The 19876-nt window shown below is 47.2% G+C and overlaps 1 protein-coding gene across 1 annotated transcript in view; it reads left to right on the top strand.

The window, feature by feature from the left end:
- Positions 1-19355, top strand: part of LOC107112403 (tripartite motif-containing protein 7-like) — a gene marked incomplete at its 3' end in the record, with an annotated part of 80761 nt that extends 61406 nt beyond the window's left edge. Inside the window, exons 6-9 of the mRNA XM_015413532.1 lie at positions 4059-4289; positions 10621-10643; positions 14613-14731; positions 18878-19355. Of these exons, the coding sequence (XP_015269018.1) occupies positions 4059-4289; positions 10621-10643; positions 14613-14731; positions 18878-19355 (851 nt within the window). The remainder of the gene's footprint in view (positions 1-4058; positions 4290-10620; positions 10644-14612; positions 14732-18877) is intronic.
- Positions 19356-19876: the final 521 nt, after the last annotated feature.

The following is a 19876-nucleotide window of genomic DNA, read 5'->3' as shown; positions in this document are numbered from 1 at the left end:
GACTTTTAGGGGCTGCTGCCCCTTTCTTTGAGAGAGAGTCCTCTCCGGAAGAACCCGAGTCTAGCTCGCCACTGGACTTACTGTCCATCTCTTCTTTTTTTTTCCCTCCTCTGACCCTCCCAACTGGACCCTTAGAAATTCCCGAGCTTTCAGAACAGAGTGAATTTTTTCTTTTTTATCCTTGATTTTGAAGGTGACGTCTTCTGGAGTTAGCCATCTGTATCCAATTGAATTTGTCTGAAGAAAAAGAACAAGATCTTTGTACTTCTTTCTCCGTTGTCTTATTTCAAATGGAATGTCTTTTAAGACTCTGATGACATTCTCTCCCACTTTCAGGGGTACTCCAGAAACTGCTTTCAGGATTTCATCCCTCACATGCCTCTTCGAGAATCTTACAACAATTTCCCCAGGCAGATTATTTTTCTTTATATAGGCTGAATATGACCTGTAGACCATATCCATATCGCTTAGCAATGATTCCGCCTTCATCTCTGTCACTGGGGCCAGTATTTCACTTATCACTTCTTTAATATTCTCTCCCTTGTTCTCCGGCATGCCCTGGAAGCGAAGAATCGTGTTAGCCTTTTCCTTTTTTAATTGCAGCAGCTGATCTTCCGTAGAAATTTGCTTCCTTTCCAGTTTTTGCACTTTTTTCTTCATCTTTTGGGTAGTTGCATCCACTTCTTTCACCTTCTCAGTATTTTGCTTCATTATTTGCAACATCTCATTTATCTGGGTTTGCTGAGAGGTGATACATTGAGGCATTGTTGACATCTGTTCCTTGAAGTTATTCAGCTGTTCCAGCAGGGGGCGCATGGATTCTGCTATAATCTTTGCCATCTTACTGGTTATTTCCGGTTTCGGGCTCTCAGTCCCTTCCGATTTCAAAAGTTTTTCTTTGTCCTTCTTCCCCGCCATCTTTATCATTTGTTTACTTTCGCGCATTTTTAAAAAAGTCTCTGAATGTGCACTTGAATGCTTAGACTCACTTTGGTAAGTACTTCTAGACAGTTTTCTTCATGTTTTCTTCCACTCCCCCCCCATAATTGCTCAAAAGTTCATACGCATGGGAGGAGTCCCTCCCCTGCTCGCCTTTTTCCCGTTCAGTGGGGTGGGGAGCTATCTTTTTCCTTTAAAAACGCTTTAAAACTGACTCACGTTCATAATTGGTCTTCCGACCTCGCTTTCGGCTTCATTTCTGGCGCTCGATCTCCTGTGCTTGCCCCGGTCGGCGTCACTTAAGTCCATTCGGTCTCTCAGCATGGAGAACCATCGGAACGAAGAGGCACCTCAATTCTCTGGCATTCCGCCATTGAAGAGGCAACCTCTTAAAAGTTCCATGGCCAGGGTCCCTTCGCCGGGTCCCTGGGGGGGTGACGAACCTGCGCACCCCCTCCTTCAGCTGGAGCACAGCTTCACCCCCGGGAGGTCCGGGAGGAAAGTCTGCTAGCGTGCCGCCATCAACCGGAAGTCCCCCTTTTATTTTTAATTCTTGAATCTCGTGGTCCAACTCTCACACTTTCTTTTTTGTTGTATCATTACTAGTTGATATCTGTAGTATTTCCTGTTTATTTTCTATTATTTGCTTATTAATTTCTTCAGTATCTGTCCTAATTTGGTTTGACATGTCTTCCATTTTTAATCTTATGGACTCAATTTCTTTCTTAATTAATTATGGGAGAGTATTTTCTACTGTTAATTTCATTGCTTGAGCCACGCTCTCTTGTATCAATGCTTTCAGTTCTTTTATATACATTTGAGTTATTGACATTGTGTTTGCTTTCAGCTGACCAAAACTTCCTGATTTAAAGACGTTTTCCTATGACCACTAAATCCAGATGCCATAGATTAATAATTAGGCTGTTTGTCTTATGCTATTTAGAGTTGTTTTGGCTTCCCCCTTTTTAAGTCTATGTAGCATTTATTAAGTGTATTGTGTTCACACGTGTTTGTTTAATTCTCTTAATTATTTTCTTACTTTCCCCTCTATTTAATATAGTGCTACTTTAAGATATTACTTTAGCTCTATTTTTTGTTTTTCCCCCTAACGGAAAAAATTTCTATAAAGTCCGTTCTGTCAATTGATGTCTAGTTCTATCACTTTGTTCTGTTTTCTTCCCCTTTGTTGTTTTTAACTTTCTCTCCTTCTCGTGCTTTATGTCTTGTCTGTCCCCATCTCTTCTTCCTTGCATCTAATTCTTCCTGCGTCATCCTTCTCTGCTGTCTGCTGTCTCCTGGTTTCTGCGACACCCCACTCCTCTCCTCCGACACCGTCCTTCTCCGTTGTCTCAGAGATACCATGTCACCGCAGCCCGTCTGTATCCCAACATCGGCACTTTCTTGTCAGCAGTCTGGACGGGGATTTTAAAGTAATGTACCAAAAAAAGGTAAGAACAAAGAGGGGAAAAAACCTTTTGCAATTACCAATATCTGCTTTTGGCGTTTTACACACCCTATTAGGTCTGTCTCTTAGTTTCCCACTCTATCACTCTGTTTATTTAATTAGCCACCTTAAGGGAAGCTCCACAAGTCTTTAAAGGAGATAAGGACATTCCCTCCCCCCCCCACATGCCACTGCTTCCTTCCCTCCCTTCGAGAATCCAGATACGATAAATTAAGCTGACAATCACAAAATAAACAGGGGGGGGAGTTTTAAGTTGCACTTAGGTTCGTTAAGTCGAGGTTGTTTCATTCAGACTCATATGGTTCTTCAGGCTCCTCTGGTGCTTGGCGTGACTGGGTCTCGTTGGGGCTCCTGATAACTCCCTGCTTCAGAGCTGGCCTAACAGGCTGGGGGGGTGAAACCCCACCACACCTTAGACAAAATGCTCCTTGCTACATCTCTCTCTACAAGAGAGCACTTAGAGGTGTTGAAATTGTCCTAGAGAGCTAGAGGTAGAGCCAAGTGTGCGGAGCAAATGACATGCACACCCGCTGTCGGTGAGCCCAGAGCCGGAACTCTGGTTGCCAGGTCTTACCTGGCTCCCAGCAGGGGGGGAGTGCTTCTCTATCTCCGGGACTTTTCGGCATACCCGCAAAGCATGCATACCCTGATGACGTCACCCGGAAGTGATGTCACCATGCAGGGCATGTTGCAGGGGGATGTTCTATCATCTGAGGAAAACCTCTATGGTAACCATAGAGTTTTTTCTCGAACGATAGAGTGTCCCCCTGCAATGTGCGCTGCACGATAACGTCACCTCTGGGTGATGTCATTGCGCCAGGCACATTGGTGCAAACAGGGCACTTTGGGGGCAGGGTTCCCCCACCAGATGGATCGGGGCCAGCAGATCTGGGGGCCTGAAAGCAGGCAAACCCCCTCCCCCATCGGGGGAATGGAAACCCTAGCTTTCACTGGTCTTTGCAGCATTTGGCCAAAGGGAAAAAAAATCGGGGGGGGGGAGCTTACACCTGACTGGACATTGCATGAAGGTTAGTGCCTTTCAAGCAGTCTCTTGTGGAAGCTTTTTCCCTGCCAAGGGACTACACAAGGGCTTTGCATCAGATAGGCATGCCCACAAAGCATGCATCAGTTTTGTGCCTCCCACACAAATATTGGCTCTTTTCCGCTGGCAATCAAAGCAGGCAGGAAGAAGCTGCTTCAGTCCCACACACACACACACACCATTTTTGCATTTCCAAATAGGGTTGCGAGCTCCAGGCTCAGAAATTCCCGAAGATTTGGGAGTGGAGCCTGGGGAGGCCCGCAGGGATCTCAGTGGGGCACAATGCAACAGAGTCCACCTTCCAAAGCATCCATTCTCTCCAGAGGAACTGATCTCTGCAGTCTGGAGATGAGCCGCAACTCTAGGGGATCCCCCGGTCCCACCTGGAGGCTGGCATCCCTATCTGCGAACCACGCAATGGACTTGCTGTTCTCTCCATTGTACTACTAATGTGTAGACATGTTAAGTAACGTGATTTTAACATGCCCTGACTCTGAAAAGCCACATGATCTTTCTATCAGAATCCTCATAACCAACTTCTTGACCCTACAAGGACCAACCACATTCCTCACTTGGGTTTTCTGTTCTCTTTTTTCTATCTCCTACTTGTAGAAACAAAACGAATTGGAAAGAGAAAACACAGTGGCTCTGTTCAGACAATTGCACGAGTTTCTAGCAGATCAAGAGAAACTTCTGCTATTCCAGTTGGAGGAGCTGGAAAAGGACATCGCAAGAGCAAGGGATGAGTGTCTAGCCAGACTCTCCAAGGAACTCTCCTCTCTTGAAAGACTCATCCAGGAGATGGAAGAGAAGCACCAGCAGCCAGATATTGATGTTCTGAAGGTAGGAAAGAACCAGTTTGGTGTAGTGGTTAAGAGTGTGGACTGTAATCTGGGACACCTGGGTTTGATTCCCCACTTCTCCACATGCAGCTGCTGGTGTGACCTTGGGTCAGCCACAGTTCTCTCAGAGCTGTTCTCTCACAATCAGTTCTCGAAAGAGCTTTCTAAGCCTCACCTGCCTCACTGGGTGTCTGTTGTGGGGAGGGAAAGGGAAAGGAGATTGTAAGCACTCTGAAGCTCCTTTGGGTAGTGAAGGGCGGGGTATAAATCCAGTCCCTTCTCTTCTTCAGATATTGAAGTTCTGAAGGTAGGAAAGAGCCCTTTGCCACCTTTAGCTGCACAAGAGAAGGGCTCAGTTTATGAAAGGGATAACATTGATTTGATTGTGCCTAGGAACATACGAGAGATTGAGGTCAGGTTGCTCACTAACATGAGGCCTGTGTGGAATTAAGGTTCAAATTAAAAAGACTTGGCACCAGGCAAATGGCTCAGAGAAGACCATTAGAGAAGGAGGCAGAGCTGTGCAAGTTTGACATAAACAGGACATCCCTTTCAGGGATCCCTCCCTCCTACACACCGCTTCCTTTCCTCCTGCCTCTTTCGGGCCTGGACTAGGCAAGGACCTTAACAGACTGCTATGACTCTGGTTCTAGGGCAGGGTTGTCAACTTTCAGGTGGTGTTTGGGGATCTCCTGGGATTACAACTGATATGCAGGCAAAAGAGATCCGTTCATCTGAAGAAAACGGACACTTTGGAAGGTGGAGTCTATGGCATTATATCACATTGAAGTCCCTCCCCTCCTTAAATCCTGCCCTCCTCAGGCTTCACCCCCAAAATCTCCAGGCATTTTCTAACCCAGACCTGGCAACCCTATTCAACATTTGTGATGGTTTTTCAAACAGAAACTATGATAATCAGCTCATGCCTTAGAAGCCAGTGTAAGGAAATTAATACTGGCAATTATCTTTGGTACAAAAGAGTACCACACTTAGCTTCTGGGCTTAAGTCTTCAAATTGGGCTAAGGGGAAGATGCCGGTACGGTCACTAACTTCCCCAAGGGCACATCTGCCAGACCAGACTTCTGCAGTACAGTCCTCAGCATGTTTATGCAGATGGGAAATCCAGCTGAGGACAAGGGGGCTTACTCCCACAAAAGCATATTTGACACTGTCTAACCATCTCATCCTTTGCCGTCCCCGTCTTCTTTGACCTTCAATCTTTCCCAGCATCAGGGTCTTCTCCAGTGAGTGCTCCCTTCTCATTTGGTGGCCAAAGTATTTGAGCTTCAGTTTCATTATCTGGCCTTCCAGGGAACAGTCAGGGTTGATTTCTTTGAGGATTGACTGATTTGTTCTTCTTGCAGTCCAAGGGACTCTCAAGAGTCTTCTCCAGCACCATAGTTCAAAAGAATCTATTCTTCGGCGCTCGGCCTTCCTTATAGTCCAGCTCTCGCAGCCATACATGACTACTGGGAATACCATTGCTTTGACCATGCGGACTTTTGTTGGCAGGGTGATGTCTCTACTTTTTATCATGCTGTTTAGGTTCGCCATCGCTTTCCTCCCAAGGAGCAGGCGTCTTTTAATTTCATGGCTGCAGTCACAGTCTGCGGTGATCTGGGATCCCAGGAACGTGAAGTCTGTCACTACTTCCACGACTTCCCCTTCTATTTGCCAAGGAGTGATGGGGCCGGATGCCATGATCTTAGTTTTTTTGATGTTGAGCTTCAAGCCCACTTTTGCGCTCTCCTCTTTTACTCTGAGCAAGAGGCTCTTTAGATCCTTTTCACTTTCAGCCATTAGAGTGGTATCATCTGCATATCTGAGGTTGTTGATCTTTTCCCCAGCAATCTTAATTCCCGCTTGTGATTCATCCAGGCCAGCATTTCGCATGATGTACTCTGCATATATATTAAATAAGCAAGGTGACAGTATACATCCTTGTCGTACTCCTTTTCCTATGCTGAACCAATCAGTTGTTCCGTATCCGGTTCTAACTGTCGCTTCTTGGCCCTTATACAGGTTTCTCAAGAGACATGTGAGGTGGTCTGGTACTCCCATCTCTTTAAGGACCTGCCATAGTTTGTTGTGATCCACACAGTCAAAGGCTTTAGCATAGTCAATGAAGCAGAAGTAGATATTTTTCTGGTACTCTCTTGCTTTCTCCATAATCCAGCGAATGTTGGCAATATGATCTCTCGTTCCTCTACCTCTTCGAAACCCAGCTTGTACTTCTGGTAGTTCTCTATCCACGTACTGTTGAAGCCTAGCTTGTAGGATCTTGAGCATGACCTTGCTAGCGTGTGATATGAGTGCAATTGTGCGATAGTTTGAACATTCCTTGGCATTGCCCTTCTTTGGGATTGGAATGTATACTGATCTTTTCCAATCCTGTGGCCACTGTTGCGTTTTCCAAATTTGCTGGCAAATGGAGTGCAGCACTTTAACAGCATCATCTTCTAAGACTTTGAATAGCTCAGCTGGAATACCATCACCTCCACTAGCTTTGTTGTTAGCAATGCTTTCTAAGGCCCATTTAACTTCACATTCCAGGATGTCTGGCTCGAGGTCAGTGATTATACCGTCGTGGTTGTCAAGGACATCGAGGTCTTTCTTGTATAGTTCTTCTGTGTATTCTTGCCATCTTTTCCTAATCTCTTCTGCTTCTGTTAGGTCCCTACCGTTTTTGTCCTTTATCATGGCCAGCTTTGCATGGAACGCTCCCTTGATTTCTCCAATTTTCTTGAAGAGATCTCTAGTCCTTCCCATTCTATTGTTTTCTTCTATTACTTTGCACTGTTCATTCAGGAAGGCCTCCTTATCTCTCCTTGCTGTTCTCTGGAAATCTGCGTTCAGTTGGGTAAATCTTTCCTTTTCGCCTTTGCCTTTCGCTTTCCTTCTTTCCTCTGCTATTTGTAAAGCCTCATCAGAAAGCCATTTTGCTTTCTTGCATTTCTTTTTCTTTGGTATGGTGGTGATTGCTGCCTCCTGTACGATGTCACGAACCTCTGTCCATAGTTCTTCAGGCACTCTATCTATCAAATCCAGACCCTTGAATCTATTCTTCACCTCTACTGTATATTCATCAGGGATGCGATCTAGGTCAAACCTGAATGGCCTCGTGGTTTTCCCGATTTTCTTCAGTTTAAGTCTGAATTTTGCAATGAGTAGCTCATGATCTGAGCCACAGTCAGCTCCAGGTCTTGTTTTTACTGACTGGATAGAGCTTCTCCATCTTTGACTGCAAATTATATAGTCAATCTGATTTCGGTGTTGCCCATCTGGTGATGTCCATGTGTAGAGTCGCCTCTTAGGTTGTTGGAAAAGGGTGTTCGCTATGACCCTCGTCTTCTCCTGACAAAACTCTGTTAGTCTTTGCCCTGCTCCATTTTGTTCTCCAAGGCCAAACTTGTCTGTTATTCCAGTTACCTTTTGACTTCCTGCTTTAGCATTCTAGTCCCCTATGATGATGAGGACATCGTTTTTTGGTGTTAGATTTATGAGGTGTTGCAGGTGTTCATAGAACTGGGCATAGAACTGGGTTGAGGCATAGACTTGGATTACTGTGATGTTGAATGGTTTGCCTTGGATTCGGACTGAGATAATTTTGTCATTTTTGAGATTGTATCCCAACACTGCCTTTCGCACTCTCTTGTTGGCTATAAAGGCCACACCATTTTTTCTACGGGATTCTTGGCCACAGTAGTAGATATAATGGTCTTCTGAGTTAAAGTCGCCCATTCCTGTCCACTTTAGTTCACTGGTTCCCAAGATGTCAATGTTCAGTCTTGCCATCTTCATTTTTGACCACATCAAGCTTACCTTGATTCATAGATCTTACATTCCAGGTTCCTATGCAGTATTGTTCTTTGCAGCATCGGACTTTCCTTTCCCCATCAGACACATCCACAGCTGAGCGCCCTTTCGGCTTTGGCCCGGCTGCTTCACTCTTTCTGGGGTTACTTGTACTTGCCCTCTGCTCTTCCCCAGTAGCATATTGGACACCTTCCAACCTGAGGGGCTCATCTTCTGACATCATATCTTTTCACCTTTTGTCACTGTCCATGGGGTTTTCTTGGCGAAAGTACTGGAGTGGGTTGCCATTTCCTTCTCCAGGGGATCACACTTGGTCAGAGTTCTATGCTGTGGCCTGTCCGTCCTGGGTGGCCCTACACGGCATAGCCCACAGCCTCATTGAACCACGCAAGCCTTCTCACCACGTCAAGGCAGTGATCCATGAGGGAGTGACTGCCTTACCTGGATCCTATTCCTGTCTCAACACTTGATACCAGTAGGCCAGACTCACGTCACCATGTGTGTAGGGTTGCCATCCCCCAGGTCTGGGCAGGGGTTCCCCCACTTCTGGTGGCTTCAATCCATCCCCAGCCCCACCCCTGAGAGCAACTATCCACCGAGCCACCCCTCTCCCTCCCCTCTTGCCCAGTTTAAAGGGCTTCAGCTGGTTGACGGGGACCATGTGGCCTGCCAACCAGCTGGATTGCCCTTTAAATCCAGCAGGAGGGAGGGAGGGGGAGGTCGCGGGCACAGGCTCTACTCGTAAAAAAACCCTTTAAAGGGTCTTTTTGTGAGCAGGGTGGAGGCCGCAGTGCTGATTTCAGGGGGTTTAATACCTTCCCTGTCTCTGCAGGGCTTTATATACTGTCTTGTTAGAGCTCTGCCTCCTTGACAGCAATTGGTTTCTGCTTTTCCCTCCAGTTTCCACAGCTCAGTCATAAGGCCTATGTAGGCCTATGGGAAAATTTATGCAAAGGCCTCATGACTTTATGGGAGACAGGCTTCCCTAAAACCTGCATGCCACTAGTTCTTCAAACCAACAGGAGGGCATTAATTCCATACTTGAGTTGCAACAACTGAGAAGACCCTATTTAGGAAATCCTAAAGACACTGAGTAGACTTAAGTTGAAGTAGAGATGCTTAGGATTTCCTTCTGTTTCTTCTATCTGTTCACCTCACTTTGGATTAGGGCTGCTATGCTCCTGCTGGGGGGGGTGTGGATCCCCTGCCCCCAAGCCGTCCTGTTGCCTGTTCCTGCCCTGAGCAATGGCGGGAGAATATTTTTTAAAAATATGGGCTGGAGTGCTTACCAGAAGTTCTTTAGAGGAACTGACAAAAGTAGCTCTAGGAGCTGCCAGAAATTCTATGGTATTCAGGGCCATTCCCACCCCCACATTCTACCCCTGCAGGGCTGGGTGAAGCTTTTGCGCAGCAAGGCTTCTGATTGGCCATTTAAAATTTGCTTCGCTGCCCCTTTACCTGGATAGCCCAAGAAAGCTCGATCTCATCAGATCTCAGAAGCTAAGCAGGGCTGACCCTGGCAAGTATTTGGATGGGAGACCTCCAAAGAATACCAGAGCCAGGAGGCAGAGGAAGGCTATCAAGCCACTTCTCTGAACATCCTCCATGTCCCAGTAGGAGTCAGCAGAGGTTACCATGACTTTCAGCCATGTGCACGTGCACGACGTGCACACACACACACACCAAAACAAATATACCAAAAGAAAAAGAAATCTGCTTTGCTTTGCAGATTTTTAAAATGTTGCTTCAGCAGCCACTGCCGTCACAGCACACAGTAAGCTGTGTGTATGCCAGAAAAAATTTAAAAATTTAAATAGTGTGTTCATTTTCAAAGGCAACATCCTGTTAAACAGAGCTTCTGACTGTAATGCTGAAGAGTTACAGTTGGAGTTTTGCCTGACCTCACTCCCTGACACTGGCTCACCCTCTTGCAGCAGCCATTTTGTGGTTGGTCCCACCACCCTCTGTCGGAATTCCAAAGGTGCGTTAGAATTCCAAAGATATGTGAAGCTCAAAAGGGTTGGGGACTCCTGCTCTAGAACTTAATGCCACACAGGCAACCAAGACTTTGTGAGGCCACTGTTGAAACATTTCCTACCCCCATATTTCACTTATGTCACTGCAACAAAAAGGGCCAAGGAAGGAAGGGACGGACGGACGGACGAACTATACATTGACAGCAATTACCAAATTAAAACTGGCCCTTTGGGGAAATGGTGGCCTCAAGGGGTGGACAGAAGGAAAATGGCACCAATGTGAGAGGCATTTGCAGAAACGCACCCCTTCTTGTCAAGGTGGTGTACTAACATGCTTGGAGTGTGTTGTTTCTGGAAAGATCACACCAAACCAGGTTTGAGAAGGAATGTACTGAGGACATGGAAGGTCTGACAAGGAGGCCAACTGGAAGATGACATAATATGAATGTTCCAAACCTGGTGCAGCGAAAAACTTCTATGTAGCTGTAGCGCTAGTATGGTCCCTGGCAGGCATTGAGTTTTCTTTCTCTTCCCTCCAGGATGTCAGAAACACTTTCCAGAGGTAAGTAGATCTCACTCGTTTCCCTTCTGGGTGATGGAAAAGGTCTGGATAGTATGAGAAGTATGTGGCCCTCAGGTAGGGTTCCAAGTCCCCCCTGGCCACTGGAAGGGACAAGGGGGGGGGTGGATTCTCAGGTCCAGGTTGGGACACTCCTGGAGAGTTGGAGATGGATCCTGGAGAGGGCAGGGATCTCAGTAGGGCACAGTGCTACAGAGTTCACCCTTCAAAGCATCTTGGTAGCCTTCAGGTGAGCTGTAATTCTGGGGGTTCCCCTGGTCCCGCCTGGAGGCCGGCATCTCTACCATCAAGCTCCAGGAGGCAGCATGTAGGGCTATGGATCCTTCAATGTTTCACATGGAAATTTATTTATTTAAATGTTTTTATTTATTTATTTACGATTCAAATTTATAGACCACCCTTCCCTGAATACACAGGGCTCAGGGCAGTGAACAACAGTAAGAACATTCATAAATTAATAAAACAATTCCAAGCTTATTTATTTATTGAATTTATCAACTCCCCTCCCCAGTGGAACGAGGCTCAGGGCAGTGTACAACAGGCCCGTATCTAGGATTTTTCCTGGAGGGGGTGCTGGGGGATGCTAATTTAATTAATGAGTGAGGCAAGCAAGCCAGGCTTCCCAGCACTGGGAGGGGAGGCGGCTGGAGCAGGAACAGCCTAGCTGGGGGCTCCTTCCTTCCCCTTGTGGAACAAAAAGGGGAGGGGAGAGTGCACTGGAGCCAGAGAAGAGGTTGCCTGCCTTCTCCCTCCGTCCTTACCTCCACACAAGCCCCATCCTCAACACGAAGCGCATAAACGAGGTGTGCCCTGCACAGAGCCAAACAAGTGCATGCTGCTGCTGGAGAGCCCGAAGACTGCAAGGAAGGAAAGAGGGGAAGAATGCCCGTGCAGCTGGAGAAGTCATTCAAAGATTTGAGGGGGGCACCACCCCCACCTAGTTATGGCCCTGTATATAACATCCAATAAACTAATTAAAACCAAGAAGGCCTGGCGGGATCTGGTCCATGGGGTCACGTCACGAAGAGTCGGACTCGACTGTGCAACTGAACAACAACAACAAAGACAACAAAAACATGATGGTCTAACTAAAGATGGCACTAAAACCCCAGTGGCACTACTATCTCATGGAGAAAGGGCAGAGAGGTGGGAGTGCCAAGATGGGACTGTCGCTGTCCTCAGCTGAACGCCTGGCAGACCATCTCTGCCTTGCATACCCTGCAGAAATGTAGCATATCCTGCAAGGCATGATATCCCTGGAATTCTCTGCCCTGGCACTGGTCGAGGACAGCCAGATGTCTCTCGGGCCAGGGACCACCAATAAGTTCTGATCCACCATCAAGCATAATGTCATGGGTCAGCCTGAACTCCAGCTTAACCTCCAGCTGGAGCAGAGCAACAACCAAGACACTTTAAGAGAAGGGGTTTGCTCGGGTGAAAATGAACTTCAAGGAAGCAGCAGTGAATTGGCAGAAACCAGCACAGGAGATGAAGGGAAGGCTGGATCATTGCCAACAGTTGAGGCTGACTCACCAGCACATTCCAGCCCTGTCTCAACGGATGAAGGCCAGGTGGTTACTATCAGTCCTCCTGGGTCACCCACACGCTGAAAGGAGAGGGCAAAAGCTTAAAGCAGAGCTTCAAGAAAGAAGGCAGAGCACATGGCTCCCAGCCCTTAGCTGATGATGATAAGTAATTGCAGGACTGCTTCTAAACCACCTACCGAGGTGGTTCTTCCAGGACGGCCGTGGGATCGCCGGCCCTGCTCAGACATGCGCAGTTCGGCAGTCTCCCGTTCCCCTCCGTCGCTTCCCCCGGCATCTGATCGTGCCAGGGAGGGAATGCGCCGTGGCTCAGGGGATCAATGTGATCCCGCTGCGGCGTGTTTCTTTAGGTGCGGCTTTAAAAAGCCACACTTTGCCCGTCCCTTTCCCCCCGTGTGGCAGGGACCACCAAGACCTTGAATCTGATCTGGTACTCCACCGGAAGCCAGTGCAACTCACACAGCACAGGATGGATGTGTGCTGTGTGCAGCTGCTCCATAAGGACCTGCACTGCTGCATTCTGTACTAGTTGGAGTTTCTGTGTCAGCCTCAAGTGTAGGCCACGTACAGCAAGTTACAGTAATCCAATCTGGAGTTGATCCTTGTGTGGATTCTGTGACTAGGCTGAGGCAAGGCAGGAAGGGGGCCAGTTGCCTCACCTGGTGTAGCTGGAAGAACACCAGCTGGGCAACGTTCATTATCTGGGCCTCCATTGATCCAGAACCATGCCCAAACTCTTGACACTTGGTGCTGGTATTAGGGGCATACTGTCAAGAGTAGGGAGTTGGCACCCCAACCCTGAATCCCACCCAGCCATGGAACCTCCGTCTTAGTTAGTTTCAGTTGGATTCAGTCTCAGCTGGATCTTTTTCAACCATCCCACCACAGCCCCAGTCCCTCAGCCAGATTTTGTGGGGTGGTATCTGGGTGACTGCCCATCAATAGATACAGCTGGGTGTTATCAGCATACTGGTGACACCCCAGCACAAAACTCCACACCAGCTGGGCAAGGGAGTGCATATAGATGTTGAACAACACTGGAGAGAGGATTGCCCCTGAGGGACCTCATATGTTAGGGGGTATCTATCTGACACCCTCTCTCCTAGTGCCACCCTCTGTTCCTGACCTTGGAGAAACGAGGTAAGCCACTTCAAGACCACCCCACAAACTCCTATGTCAGCGAGGCAGTGGGGCAAGAGACTGTGGTTGACTGTGTTGAATGCCGCTGTAAGAGTGAGCAGTAACAGCAGCATCGACCCGCCTCGATCCAGCTGTCTCCGGCTGCCTTTCTCCCCAAAGGGACCCAAAGTGGCTTACACAAAAGAAAAGAACATTCCAAGTCACAAAAACAACTAGACAGATGTACAAAGGCGCAACTAATCTGGGCTGGTCTGAATCTGCCCAGCTGAAGGTGGCCAGGGCGATTAAAGTGGCATGTCTGGGGTCCAAGAGGCAGAGAAGTCCATACATAGAATTAGATTCATAAGCTCAGAGAAATTCAAAAAAATATATGAAACTGCAACACTGTCAGATCAGTGTTTCTGTACATGTCCACAAGTGGCAAGCCCCACTGTACTTCCTTTTTTTAATCACTGTGGTCATGTGAGGAGGAGACACTCAAGAATGTCCTGAGGGCCTCAGTCGTGGCAGTAAAATTATGGAAACTCCTTCCCAGGAAGATTCATTTGTCTTCTTCCCTTATTGTCTTCCACCTGCCTATGAAGAACTTTGCTGTATTGTTAGCAGTTCCCTCACTGGATGCTCCTTCCTGTTTCTATGTTTCTCTGTTTTCTTTAATTGTTTTTCATTTGAAAGCTTGTTTTAATAGTTTTGATTGATTGCTGCCTTGGGCAACCGAGGTGAGTGGGAAAGCAAACATAAAGATGTTTTAAAGATGAAGGAAGCATATTCATCATAATATCTAGTTTGATGCTTGTAGTGAGGCAGACCTTCCAAAGCACTTCTGTCACTCTCTGCCTTTCTTCTCCTGCCTGTGGCTTATCTACGCTTTCCACTGTTTGTTGCCTTAGTGCTGGTGGAAAGCGCCCTCAAGTCGCAGCCAGCTTATAGTGGTGACCTCAAAGGGTTTTCAAGGCAAGGGACGCATTTCTGCACATTTTTTCCTTTTTGTTCTTTTGCTTCTCTCAGGACGAGTGTTCCCTCAAAGCTGAGTTAGTGTGAGCTAGCTCACAGGTTTTTAGCCTCTGGCTCACACATTTTTGTCTTAGCTCAGGAAGGATGGTTCCAGGGCAGACTAATTTATGCAGGAGCCCACTCGTTTGCTCACAGCTTTAATGCCAGTAGCTCACAAAGTAGAATTTTTGCTCACAAGACTCCACAGCTTAGAGGGAGCATTGCTCAGGAGTTTTGGTTTGAATGAATGATCCATTAGAGTTTTCCTCTCTAGGTATCAGAAGAAGGAGACGTTTGAGAATCCAGGGGCTTTCCCTCCTGGGCTGAAATGGAGGCTCTGGGGTTGCTGTGAGATCAATCACTTGCTGGAGAGTGTCATAAAGAAATTCCAAGGTAAGAGTGACTGGCTGCAAGGATTTTGTTCAGGACATTTACATTAGAAATGCAAATGGTGAGTTCTGGGTTACTGAAGAATGCCAGCCGAGAAGGCAATTTTAGTTCAGTGTTTTCAAAATTGCTCTTGGAATCCAGAATGTATTTTAAAAATTCCTTCATTATTTTTTTTTAAATCTCCGTACCTTGGATACCGCAGTGTTTAGGAGAGAGGCTGGGAAAGAAGAAGCCTTCAAAAGGAGATGAGGGAAACTGATTAGTGAAGCTGATAAAGGTGTAAATTATTCAATACATATCCACCCAACTTTTCTATTGCAATTCGGGGTTATGATGTAGACTGATGTCCCATTTTTGCATTTCCACAATTGGGGGGGGGGGGTTGTATTCAGTGAATCTGGCAGCCAAGTGCAAAGTGGGGGGGGGGGGTTGTATTCAGTGAATCTGGCAGCCAAGTTCATTAGCTGTTCTTGGTGCATAATCAAAGCTCAATTACTTTAACCCTTTACTTAATATGGAAGACACCTTCCTTCCTTCCTGAAAGTTGAAATTGGTGTGAGGATTTCTTAAATGGTGCTTCAGTTTACACAACAATGGCTTGGCTCCCTCTGTGGTCCAACAATCCCTGACCATCCTGATAGCCCTGAAAAATCGAGGCCCACTCCAGGAGCAGGGCTTCTCTCATGTAAATATAACATTTAGAAAAGCAAACCTTGGGTCAGTTGGGACATTTTTGGGACATTCACAGAGCAAGTTCATAATTACTTCCCTTCTGTGTGCTGCCTTTGCTGTATGATTGTAGCCAAAATGGATCTGTCAGACTTCTCCCTTTGGCTTGTGTGAATAACTCCTGTTGCTTGATTGTTGTTGGGATTAAAGATTAGGTTTAGTGGTTAAGAGCAGTGGACTCTGAACTGGAGAACCAAGTTCGATTCCCCAATCCTCCTCCAAATGAAGCCTGTTGGGTGACCTTGGGCCAGTCACAGTTCCCTCAGAGCTCTCTCAGCCCCACCTACCTCACAGGGTCTCTGTTGTGGGGAGAGGAAGGGAAGGTGATTGTAAACTGCTCTAAGGCCCCTGCCACACGGCAGGGAAAAGACGGGGCAAAGTGCGGCTTTTGAAAGCCGCGCCAAAAAAGAAACGCCGTGGCGGGATCCCATGGATCCCGGTAGCCGCGCTCCGTTGCTCCCCGGCACGATCAGATGCCGGGGAGGAAGATACTAGTCAGAGGGGGAGGCTGCCGTACTGCGCATGCTCGAGCATGCGCAGTACGGCAGGGGGCCGGAGATGCAATGGTGGCAAGATGCGCCGCCGATCCCACGGCCAGGATGAAGCGGACCATCCGGATGAACCACTGAAGGTAGGTGGTTCATCTTTGACTCGCTTCATCGGGGGAAGGGCCGGATCGCGACGCCAGGTAGATGTTGGCGTGGGATCACGCCCGTTTGCTGCGCTTCCAATCCGGCCCGCTCCCGGCCCAAACCGCTTCGTATGAACGGGGCCTAAGACTCCTTTGGCTAGTGAAGGGTGGGATATAAAACCAACCCTCATCCTCTTCTTCCTCCTGAGTGAATTCCAAAGCTTTCCTTGACTTAAATAGCACCGGATCACCACTTGCAGCTGCTTGATGACCTTGGGCAAGCCATAGTTCTGGTACAGCTGTTCTTGAAAAAGAGCAGTTTCTCTCAGAGCTCAGTCCCACCTACCTCACAGGAAGGGAAAGGAGATTGTAAGCCACTCTGAGAGTCCCTTGGGTAGTGAAGGGTGGGGTATAAATCCAATCTCTTCTTCTTCCCCCCAAAATTTTGTTGGTCTCTAAAGTACTTCTGGATTCAGATCTATCTATTCTACTGCAGACTAACACAGCTACCTTCTGAAACTGTTCTATGAATATGAGAATCATAAATTGATTAATGGGGGTGTTGGTCTGAAGCAGAACGGTAAAGTTCGGGTCCAGGGGCACCTTTAAGACCAACAAAGTTTTATTCCATGTATAAGCTTTCCTGTGCATGCACACTTCTTCAGATACAGTGAAACAGAAGTCACCAACCATTACATATAGGTAGAAGTGGGGAGGGTGTTGCCAGGAAGGGCCAATTAAAGTCAATATGCATAAGTAACTGAGCAGTAAATACAAGCTAAGACTGGATGAGGGCGGTTTGGTAAGACCTGTGAATAGCAGCAAATTTGCACACAGCATAACAGTTTACAAACAGATGTGAGAACTAAATGATGTTAGCATGTGTAGGGAGATAAGAAACCAATATCTCTGTTAAGTTCTGGGTGGTCCATTGTCCTGAGTGTTGTAATAACTTGCAACCAGTGTTCCCTCTAAGCTGAGTTAGTGTGAGCCAGCTCACAGTTTTTTAGCTTCCAGCTCACACATTTTTGTCTTCGCTCAGGAAGGATGGCTCCAGAGCAAACTGATTTATGCAGCAGCCAAATCGCTCACTCACAACTTTAATGTCAGTAGCTCACAGACTAGAATTTTTGCTCACAAGACTCAACAGCTTAGAGGGAACATTGCTTGCAACTCAGCAATCTGCCATTCTAGTCTGCTTCTGAAATTCCTTTGCAATAGAACAGCTATTTTGAGGTCCCCCATTGGGTGCCCTGGGAGGCTGAAATGTTCTCCTACAGGATTCTCAGTTTTGTGATTCTTGATGTCAGATTTCTGTCCATTTATCCTTTGGCATAGGGTTTGACCTGTTTGGCCTATGTAGAGAACTGAAGGGCATAGCTGGCATTTAATAACATATAGTGTTAAAAGGAGCTGCGGTGGCTCAAGTGGTTAAGATGCTGAACTGCAGGCAGTGGAAGGTCGGTAGTTCAGCAGTTTGAGACCCGAGTTGCCGCATGATGGAGTGAGCTCCCGTCTCTAGTTCCAGCTCCTGCCAACCTAGCAGTTCGAAAGCAAGAAATTGCAAGTAGATAAATAGGTACCACTTCGGTGGGAAAGTAACAGCGTTCTGTGCACCTTGGTGTTTAGTCATACCGGCCACATGACCACGGAAACGTCTTCGGACAGCGCTGGCTCTTCGGCTTTGAAACGGAGATGAGCACTGCAACCCTAGAGTCGGATTCAACTGGCTTTCGAGCAAGGGAACCTTTACCTTTACCTTTTACAGTGTTAAAAGATGAGCAAGTGAATGAGCCTGTGATGGTGTAATTGATGTTCTTAGGTCCAGTGATCGTGTTGTCTGGGTGTATGTGGCAGCAAAGTTGGCATCTGGGTTTACTGCAAGCTCTGGTATCACTGTCCATGTTCAAGTTAGATGCTGTATTATTGTGGGTGAGGAGCTGTTTAAGAATAGGGGACTTGAATAGCCCCACCTGGAGGCTGTCACTCCTATGACTGGCTTTCCCATCCTGACACTGGCTCCAGCTTGCCCTCCCCATCTCACCTACCCCCACAAAACTGGCCACCATCAAGACTTCACATGCCATTTTGGTTGGCTATTAGAGATAAGGATGAAGCATACCTGGCCAAAAAATGGGGGAAAGCCAGTGAAATTGCTTTCTTCCAGATCTTCTGTTGCAATAACTCATGTCCTTTGGGGGTTTCAGAGGAAAACTAAGACTTCTACTCCACATTAATGAACCTCAGGTCTTACAGAACGATAGCATGTATTCCTCTTCAGAAACTGAGCACTGAAAACCTCCCTTGCAGCCCTCCAGAACAGATACCTTCCATTCCCTTGCAGCATAATTATTTTTTCACTACTTTCTAGACAAACTCTGTTCACTTATTTCCCCGCCACACACACACACAAAAAAAAAAAATGTACAAATATATCAACTGAGCTCAGCTTCCCAATCAAGTCTTGGAATACAGGAAGAACGGTACCTCTGAGAGTGTGCAGAGTGCCTTCTTCTTACTGCTGAACTCTTCTGCCTCCCTTTCCCCAGTGGTCCCCAAAATGCTAAGGTTTATATACAGTGTTTGGAGGGAGGGTACTTGTTCTGCCTACTTTGGCTCTAGCTGTTTTGCCACGGATGCAGAGTTAAATTTTAGAGAGAAATCAAATGAACAAACCAGCTGCTTTAAAAACAGAGCTATCAAAGAGTGGGTTTTCCTTGGGACAATTGGAACTTTTGCATGTGTGGCTGATTTTCCTTCCCTTCTGTCTCTTCATTTCTCCCTAACAGCAAATGTGACTCTGGATCCAATCACAGCTGATACCAAACTTATCCTGTCTGAAGATCGGAGAAGCATTACATGCCAAACTAAAGCTCAAGACCTGCCTGAACATCCTGAGAATGTTTACTTTTATTCCTATATGCTGGGCCGTGAGGGCTTCACAGCAGGCTGCCATTTCTGGGAAGTCCTTGTGGGAAGTGAGGAAGGCTGGGCCGTGGGGGTGGCCAGAAAGCTTGTGAGGGGCAGGGTCACCCTGACTCCTGAGGAAGGGATCTGGGCTGTGGGGTGGAATAAGGGCCGGTACAAGGCCTTCATAAAGGACATTAACCCTCTCCTGACCCTGCATGGAGAGCTCAAGAAGATCCGAGTCTCTCTCAACTACGAGGGGGGGCAGGTGGCCTTTTTCGATGCTCACAGAGCAGCCCTTCTCTACAGGTTCTCGGGAGCCTCCTTCTCTGGAGAGACCCTTCATCCCTTCTTTGCTGTGTATGATAAAGGCTACCTCAGACTCTGCCCTGAAGTACTAAAGTAGTCAAATACTAACCAGGGTCAACCCTGGTCAACTTCTGAGATGTGATGAGATCAGGCTAGCCTGAGGCCACCCAGGTCAGAGGACTTCTTAAACTGTATTTGGGTAATTTTTGGCAGCTTTCTTACATCCTCCTTTGGGAGAAAGACAGGATAAAAATGCCTGAATAAATAAGTATGCTCTGTCTTCTTGGTGCTTGGGGGGGGTCAACAGTGGGAGGGCTTCTAATGTCCTGGCCCCACTGCTGGACCTCCTGATGGCACTGGTATTTCTGGCCACTGTGTGACACAGAGTGTTGGACTGGATGGGCCTTTGGCCTGATCCAACATTGGCGTCTCTGATGTTCTGAAGTAAATCTGTGCACGTACTATGGTGGAGAGGAAGCTGATCCCTCTATGTGAGACAGACCCAAACTGAGGAATGAACCATCTGTATTATATCTGTACTAAGAGCAAGGCCCGTTGCAGCAGCAATGCAA

This window comes from Gekko japonicus, unplaced genomic scaffold (assembly GCF_001447785.1).
Source record: "Gekko japonicus isolate JY-2015 unplaced genomic scaffold, Gekko_japonicus_V1.1 scaffold250, whole genome shotgun sequence".
In the NCBI taxonomy this organism is placed as follows: Eukaryota; Metazoa; Chordata; class Lepidosauria; order Squamata; family Gekkonidae; genus Gekko; species Gekko japonicus.
This window is presented reverse-complemented; position numbering and strand designations above follow the sequence as displayed.